General features: G+C 41.2%; 1 protein-coding gene across 1 annotated transcript in view; it reads left to right on the forward strand.

Moving 5' to 3' along the window:
• Nucleotides 1-8,052, forward strand: part of MRPL53 (mitochondrial ribosomal protein L53) — a 15,447-nt gene extending 7,395 nt beyond the window's left edge. Inside the window, exon 3 of the mRNA XM_015425436.1 lies at nt 6,644-8,052. Coding sequence (XP_015280922.1) covers nt 6,644-6,771 — 128 coding nt within the window. The 3' untranslated portion in view covers nt 6,772-8,052. The remainder of the gene's footprint in view (nt 1-6,643) is intronic.
• The last annotated feature ends 379 nt before the right edge of the window (nt 8,053-8,431 follow it).

The following is an 8,431-nucleotide window of genomic DNA, read 5'->3' on the forward strand; positions in this document are numbered from 1 at the left end:
AAATGCCTTTTCGGCATCTAAAAACATTAATGCTGCTTGTTTTTCTGGGTGATTTTCGTAGAATTCTAATACATTTATCACTGTTCTGATATTATCTTTCATATGTCGTTTCGGTAAGAATCCGGCTTGGTCCTTGTTTATCATCTGGTTTAAGATCTTTTTGAGTCTCATTGCCAATATATTTGCGTAGATTTTGTAATCTACATTCAGTAGGGATATCGGTCTATAGTTTTTTATTTGGTTCGTCTCTGTGTTGGGTTTTGGTATTAAGGTTATTATTGCTTTAGTCCAAGATGTTGGTAGTTCTTTTTGTTTTTCTATGTCCTGTATTACCTCCTTCAGTGTAGGGACCAATTCTTCTTCAAAACACTTATAAAATTCTGCCGTTAAACCATCCGGGCCCGGCGATTTTTTGTTTTTTTGATTCTTAATAGCTTCTGTCAATTCGCACATTGTAATCTTTTCATTCAAGACTTTCTTTTGCTCGTCATTAAACTTTTGTATATTGTTTTCCTCCAGGTACTCTTGGATTTGTAGTGTTTGTTCTTCCTTTTGATGGTATAATTCTTTAAAGTATTCATGCGCTATATTTTTGATTTCCTGCGGAGTGTATTTCTCAATATTTTTATCATCTTTAAGTGTTATTATGCTTTCTCTCTCTCTTTCTTTTCTTAACCTATATGCTAACCACCTGGAGGGTTTGTTTGCTTTCTCGAAGTAATACAATTTAGCATATTCTACCTTTTTTGCAATTTCTTGGGATAATAATAAGTTCATCTTATGAGTTAATAGCTTTATTTTCACTCGAGTTTCTTCCCCCTCTGTTCTTGTTTTTAATTTATCTTCTTGTTTCTTAATTTCTTTACTCAGTTTTTCGTATTGTTGGTTTTTTCCCTTTTTTCCCCATGCTTGTTGATTTATAAACCATCCTCTGATGTAGGCTTTGAATGCATCCCACACTATGTATAATGGCATATCTGGTTGGATATTCCTCTTAAACAATTCTCTTATTTCTATCTTTGTTTTGTCTACAAATTTTGTATCCTTTAGGAGGTAATTATTTAGAGTCCATCTACTGATCTTTCGTTTTTCTTCAAAGGCTAATAAAATCGGGTTGTGGTCTGCAAATGTTTTTGGCAGAATCTCTGCTTCAAGCATTCCTCCCAGCATATTAATATTTACCCAAGCCATATCTATACGAGACCAGGAGTCGTGTCTGTTAGAGTAGAAGGTGAAATCTTTCTTTTTTATATTCCTAACTCTCCAGGCGTCTACTAAACCATATTCCTCTGCCAATTGTATAAATACTTTGTGTAGGTTCTGTCCCGCTTTTGAGTTTTTGCTTCTTTTTTTTCTGTCCATTTCTGAGTCTAATACTGCATTATAGTCTCCAATTATACATATATTTGTACAGTCCATATTTGATACAAGCTGTCTAGATTTTTGAAAAAGGTTTCTTGGTTTTGATTTGGTGCATATATATTAATGATTAGAGTTTCGATTCCCCTTCTTATTATCTTAATTGCTACTATTCTTCCATCTTCTGCCTGATGCATCAGTACTGGGTTTAAATATTCTTTGACATAAATTGCTGTTCCATTCTTTTTCTTTTCATTTGTAGCCGTAAATACTTTTTGGATTTTTGTGCACACGTTGGCACCGGCCCACGTGTGCACAAACCTCTCCCTCCCCCCCAGGTCCCCCCGATGTGCGTATTTAGCTATCCGCACAGATGGGCGACTTCAGTATTAGTATAAGGATAAGCTATTGACTATCTGACTGTGCAGTCCTACGCAGACTTCAGTGGACTTAGGAGCATGTAATTCTGTTTAGAATTGCACTTTGGAAGTTGTACTATATCATATATAAGTGCTATATCATATATAAGTATAAGTATAATTCTGAGGAGGAGGCAGGGATAAGGATCTGAAGGTACCTTGGCAACGTTATTGACAAATAAGAAGGAGGGTCAACAACAGCTGCATGTTGTTGTATTTTCTGCCCTTTGCTTTAATATTTGCTGACCATGCAGGTAATCCTGGTCATCTCAAAGGCCTTAGTAGTTATCATCCTGTATTAGTTATCATGCTAATTGGCCATCATTGTAACAGGACCAACACAGCCTCCTATGATTTGTGGGGAACCAGGTTTATTTTAAACTTCCCCTCAATTACTAGGTGTTCTAAAGGTAGCAAGTTTTAGTTCACTGCTGTGAGGTAAGTTTTGTGGTGCACCAGTAGAGTATGGAGGTCACTGAGGCAGGAATTCTATATTAACCACAAACAAGATTTGTTTATTTACAGATTGGTTTTCCATGAACATATCAACAGCACAGGACTCCTTTTTTTATGCCCCCCCAAGGAGATTTTTTATTTGCATTTTCTATAAACTACAAAAACTACAACTAAAAATTGGAAGGGGGAGGGATACTAGAACCCTAACACTCTAACTATGGAAAATGGGAAAAGGACAAACTAATACATAAAAACTACTTGATGGGGAAAGAAAACTACTATTCTGAACTATTTCATCTATGGGATTTGAGAAAGGAAAGCTAATACATGTCACGATCTAATTAGCTAAAGTAAGCCTTATTATCCTGATGTTACAAGTTTGGTATACAAGTTGGTTCATTGCAATATTGCTTTAAGAATATGCATTTAACATGCTTGGCACAAATTCTGCCTGATAGACAAAAGAGAAACCTAGTTGAGGCACATTAATTTAGAGAGTCATTTCAATTTTCTAAAATAAAATACTTTCCAGCATAAACTGGATTTTACTGATTAGCCATTCAGTTGGATCCTAACACAGACACAGGATCCTAACACAGACACTGCCAGAGACAGGCCTAACAACTGGGCACTTGGTCAGAAGGAGAGCTAAACCACTCTGCCACACTACCAAGCAGAGCTACCCTTCACTCTGTCTGCCCTTTTCCTGAGCCAGACCTGAGCTCTTGTTGCTTTCTCCCTGAGGCTGAGCTGAACTCCTGCTGTGCTTCCCTTCAGCATCCCATCCCCCTTCTCAAAGGTGATTGGATGCTGGAGCAACACTCCAATTGGCTCAAGTGAGTGGCTGTTTTCCCCTTTAGGGGCAGGACAGCCTTCTGTCCATAACCCAATTTCCCTTCGGAAACTCATTGACATAGGCGAGACCATTTTCATGTCTCTGCCAGGTCAATGAGGCACACTTACTCTTTATTATGTCCCAGTAATATTAACAAGCAATATAAACATTGGCATACAGATATAGTACAAGAAAACAGCAAATGGTACAATAACACTTCTACCTGCCAGTAACCTTTGGTAAGGTCCAGAGAGGTGATGTACTGTGCTGGCCCCAAGGTTTACACTAGTTCATCCACTTGGGATGTGTCCCCCCCTTGTGACTTAGCTTCCCGTAGTCAATGCAAATCCGGTGGTTTGGTCAGGCTTCTGTACTAGGACTTTGGGGGAAGACCATGGGCTTTCTTATGGCACTATCGCCCCTAGATCCAGGATTTATTTGATTTCTCTTTCAATACAGGTGGCATTATACCCTGTCACCCTATATGGGGCTGTGGCTGCCTCGCCTGCATTGAGCTTGTGCTGAATGAGCTGAGTCCTCCCAGATTTGGAAGAAAACACATCAGCATATTCAACCAAGATTACCTTCATCTATATCAGTTGTTCATTAGTGAGAGCAGAGGAAATGTTAACATCCTCAGCTCCATCCTTAGATGAGGTTTCCCCTCATCCCTCCAGAGCTTGTCCTGTTTCCCCCTCTTTACAAGCCAGGAGTACCATCTGACTTCTTTCGGAGTAGGGTTTAATGTATTGACATGGTACAACTTGTTTTGATCACCCTCAGGGAACACATTTACAAGGTAGTTTATGTCAGATACCTTAGCCACAATTGCAAAAGGCCCTTCCCAGGCGGTTTGCAATTTGTGTTCCCTTTTAGGTCGCAAGACCAGTACCTTGTTCCCAGGTTCAAAAGATCTGTCTTGGGCCATGACTTGGATAGCACAAGGAAACCCGATCTGTCAGATCTCTGAAGCTAAGCAGGGCCAGCCAACCTCCAAGGAATACCAGGGCTGAGACACAGAGGCAGTCAGTAGCAAGGCATCTTTCTGAAACATCCAAGCCCCACTAGGGGTCGCCAGAAGTCAACCATGACTTCCAAGCATACGCAAACAGAATACTAAAAAAGAAAAGAAAAAAGATCTGTCTTGGGCTCTTGCATCATACCAGTTCTTTTGCTTTTGCTGGACACGATGAAGATTCTCTCCTGCAGCTACCAGCAACTCACGCAGGGTGTTCTACAAGTCTCCCACATATTGCACAAATGTCTCTGGTTCAGGAACATCTTCTGCGTCCCACGTCTCTCTGATGATGTTGAGGGGTCCTCACACACTCTGACCATACAAGAGTTCAAAGGGGCTGAACCCAGCTCTCTCCTGCAGGACTCATGGACCCGGTGCTGTCCTGCACACAGGCAGCAGGTGCTGTAAGTGCTCGTCCCAGTTGTTTGGGCACGTTGCAGTATAAGTTTGGATCGTCCTCACCAGCATTCCATCAATCTGTTCCACTAAGCTGTTCATCTCAGGATGGTGTGAGGCTTTCACGCCACATACAACCCATAGCCACATATGCCCCAGAGTGGACATAAGGGACTTATGATCTCTTTGGGAAAACTGCATCTACAGAAAAGAGACAGCAGTGCATCTGCTTCTTTGAGTGCCTCAATGTTGTTCAAAGGCACTGCTTCAGGAAACCTAGCAGCTAAGGCAACTAGCATCAAAATATGCCTGAGTCGTCTTCTGGTGGGTTCATTCAGGGTGTTCTACAGACACTTCAGATGGGACTTTTCTGGCTAATTGTATCAACCTTTTTAAAGTCTTATCAGCTTGCTGGTCTGTAATCGGCATACCAAGCGGTATATTCTCCTCCACCAGCCAGTGTGGTTCTCTAAGCAATGCTTGCTCTTGGGCTCCTGTGTTGCGATTTCCCTCCCCTTCTGAGGAGTTCTCTCTGACAGAACTCAACTCCTGCTGTGCTTCCCTCCAACATTCCATCCTCCTCAAAGGTGATTGGATGCTGGAGCAGCACTCCCATAGGCTCAAGTGAGTGGCTGTTTTCCCCTTCAGGGGTGGGAAAGCCTTCTGTCCATCACAATCATCAACTCCCCCAGTCTTGGAAACTGGAAAAGGGCTTTCAGGATCATGAAATGTTGTGATGTCCAGTAACCATAATTTCTTGGCTCATGTTTACAGTGTGAAATTTGGCATTTTAGAATGTTGGGTACAGCTCATGTGAGCAAGAAATAGGTTGTTGAAGTAGCCCTGAAGTCCTGTACTTCACTCCTGAGCATCCCTCTCTCAAAATGTACAGCTCAAGCCTATATCCAGGTCTCAACTTACTGCTTAAACAAACTTAGAGACTGAAACAGGCTAGGATCCTGTGAGGCAAAGCACCCTGATCCCCCCCCCCTCCAGGTTAACATGAATATTAACAGGCCTGCTCCAGCTTGCAGGTGTCCGTAACTGGGCCTGCCTGCCTACACCATCCTTATGTCCTTCAAAACTGGAATCAAGAATCAAGAATGTGGGAATCAAGAATGTGGTAATTGGCTTTCATGAGAACCTGCGTTCATTTCTGTAACTAGATGGAAGGGGGGAAGCAGGAGTGAATGCAGTCATCTTCTGGAGGGTTCCATCAAGTGAGCTCCCTGATTGGGTGGGGGAGACCAGATGGCCAAAGACTATAATTGAGCCATAGACAAGAGGGAAGCCATGCTAACTTCATGATTCGACTGGGCAGTGGCTCTGACTCTGCCAAGTCCCATCATGATGGACTACTACACAGATAACACTTAAGCCTCTAGCTTGGCCTCTGATATTCTAAAAGGCGTGCCATCAAATACCAGGTATTGAAGTATTAGAAAGAGAAGTTAGCATTTCTTATTTTCTTGATGAAGAATTGTAGAGACTGTGTTGCCTAGTGATATCTTATTTCTTAAAGTATTTAAGAAACCTTCATATATTTTACAGAGTTCTGCTTTCTTGTGTGCAGATAACCTTGAGGACCTGCAAGTCTGAGCACTGCTCGCTTGGCCAAGGGGTGGTGTCTCAGAGGGACCCGGGTTTGGGTCCTTGACAGATCCAAAGACCAGAAAGGTGGTTTCCATGCATATACTGGAGCTTTAGGCTCCATCGTCTTGCAGCAGTCCCGATGTGCCCCCCCAACCACTTAAGAGGATCTGAGCACTTTCAGTGCATCACTCAACACACGAGGAGCATTTCTACTGGCATGAAAAACCAGTAGCATGAATATGGACACCTTTGGCACACAAACTGGGCTGTTTGGATTCTGGCCTCTTGTATTTACTACCTCATATTTCTCACTGTGCAAAGAATAGCCTGTTGATGCAAATATATTCTCCTAAGTAATCACTTCAAGTTTTGGAAAGCAGTTTAATAATAATAGATGTGATCTCTGTGCAATTAGGTTGAATTATCTGTATTTAGCCAAGGTAATTTAACCAAGAGTGAATGACCACATGTTCATTTAGCTTCATGTAGAACAATAAACCACCATTTTTAATTAATTGCTTCCTCCACACCCCTTCTGTATTGTAAATTGTGCTATTTCCTTTACAGTTGATGGTGACCGACTGATTATGAAAGGTGCCAATTTGACAGTTAGAGACATGTTGAAGGCATTCAACTCTAGGTGTGCAGCCAAGGAACTGAAGGCACAAGAGGCAGCTCCGAAAAAAAGTCCCTGAAAGTCATCAGTATTTAAAGCCAGCATTTAATATGAATATGCAAAAATCAGCCAGTGACTTTTCATTCAGAATAATGGAGACTTTACTGGTAAATGAATGAAATGTGACATGGATAGGGACGGAATGCAGATCAACTCTGACCAACGACTGGAAGAGTTCATTGAACTTTTGGTTAAAGATAAATTCTAGACACTCAAATGAACACATCCAGTATTGGTTCCCAAGTTATATCTAGTAAGTATGCAGCCCTTTGCATGAATCAGCGGTTACATGCTGTTATTGTAAGCAACAGATCTTAATAATTAAGAAGGATTTATTGGTCTAGGCTCTGAAACAAAGTATGTGAAATCCATAACATTCTGTGCAAGTCATATGCAAACAGTGCTTTTGTATGCAGAGTTAATACCTTTCTAATTCAATTGAAGTCAGTGGTCTTAAAGGTGTGTAACTCTACTTAGAATGGCACTGTAGACTTTTGAATTGTTTATGCATTAGGTTGTCAAAAAATTCTTTGGCTGCAATCTGCAAAACCGCTGGCCCTGATTTTATGCCATCTGTTTGGAACAAATGATTTAAGAATTACAGTCATAGCTGGTGGAAGATGACACACTGATTCAATATACTGTATTTTGGTATTCTGTTAAAAGTAGTTGGCACTCTTCCCCACTTGTCACTAAGAAAATGAAAACGAAAACCCCACAATACTGAGAATGGTAGTTGTGTTCACTGTGTTCCCATCAGGACAAAAAAAAAAGGTAATATTTGTAGAAGGGGTGATTTTAGGTAACGTGATGTAGATTGGTTGTTTTTGTACTTTTAACAAAATTAAATCTGAAAGCGTGCACCTCCTGAAACATTTCTTGGAACTGCTTCTTTGGACTTGTTAGTTTGAAAACTGAGGACATGATTTTGCAATTTCAGAAATGTCTCAAACTGAAAAGAATTGCATCACGTAGAGATATTTTTTGTTTGTCTCAGTGGAAGTTGTAGTCCTATGGTCTATTACATGTGCTCTTTAAATGGACTACAGTATTAGTTTGCAAAAACGTGCGCCAAATTAAAGACTGGCATTATTATATAGCTCAGCAGTGGTGCATTCAGGGATATGGAAGAAAATTGCATGGGAATTTACTAAGGGAGGTTCATTAATTTCTTCCTGCTGTGTGTGTGTTTGACAGTTTGCCCTTCTGCGTTTGGGTGGAATAAAAAATCTACTTTTCTGCTTCTCCTCACTCATATTTAGGGGAAAGGGTGTACACACTATATCAACAGAATGTTTTAAGATCTCTCCTTCCAACCAATTTTAAATTGTCCTGTTTAAAAGGTATCTTTCAGCTTTGCTGTTGAAGCTGCTGAAAGTGGGTGAGGGGTAGGAATCCCAGAGTCCAGTCTTAACGGAACGTGTGATATGGCTGTGTGCGTGGCCCTTGCAAACTCGCAGGGCTACTCTGCTCAAGTGGTTCTCCCCACACATCAAACACTGTGTGTGGTATCAGGGCACCTTTCCTAGCTCTTTTAAGCTTGCGTTCATACAGTCTAATGAGGAGGCTGTGGCTCAGGGGTTGAGCATCTCTTTTGCATGCAGGAGGTTCCAGGTTCAATCCCCAGCATTTCCAGGTGATGTGAAAGACCTCTGTCCTGAGACCATGGTGAGCAGCTG

This window comes from Gekko japonicus, unplaced genomic scaffold, assembly GCF_001447785.1.
Source record: "Gekko japonicus isolate JY-2015 unplaced genomic scaffold, Gekko_japonicus_V1.1 scaffold301, whole genome shotgun sequence".
NCBI classification, from domain to species: domain Eukaryota; kingdom Metazoa; phylum Chordata; class Lepidosauria; order Squamata; family Gekkonidae; genus Gekko; species Gekko japonicus.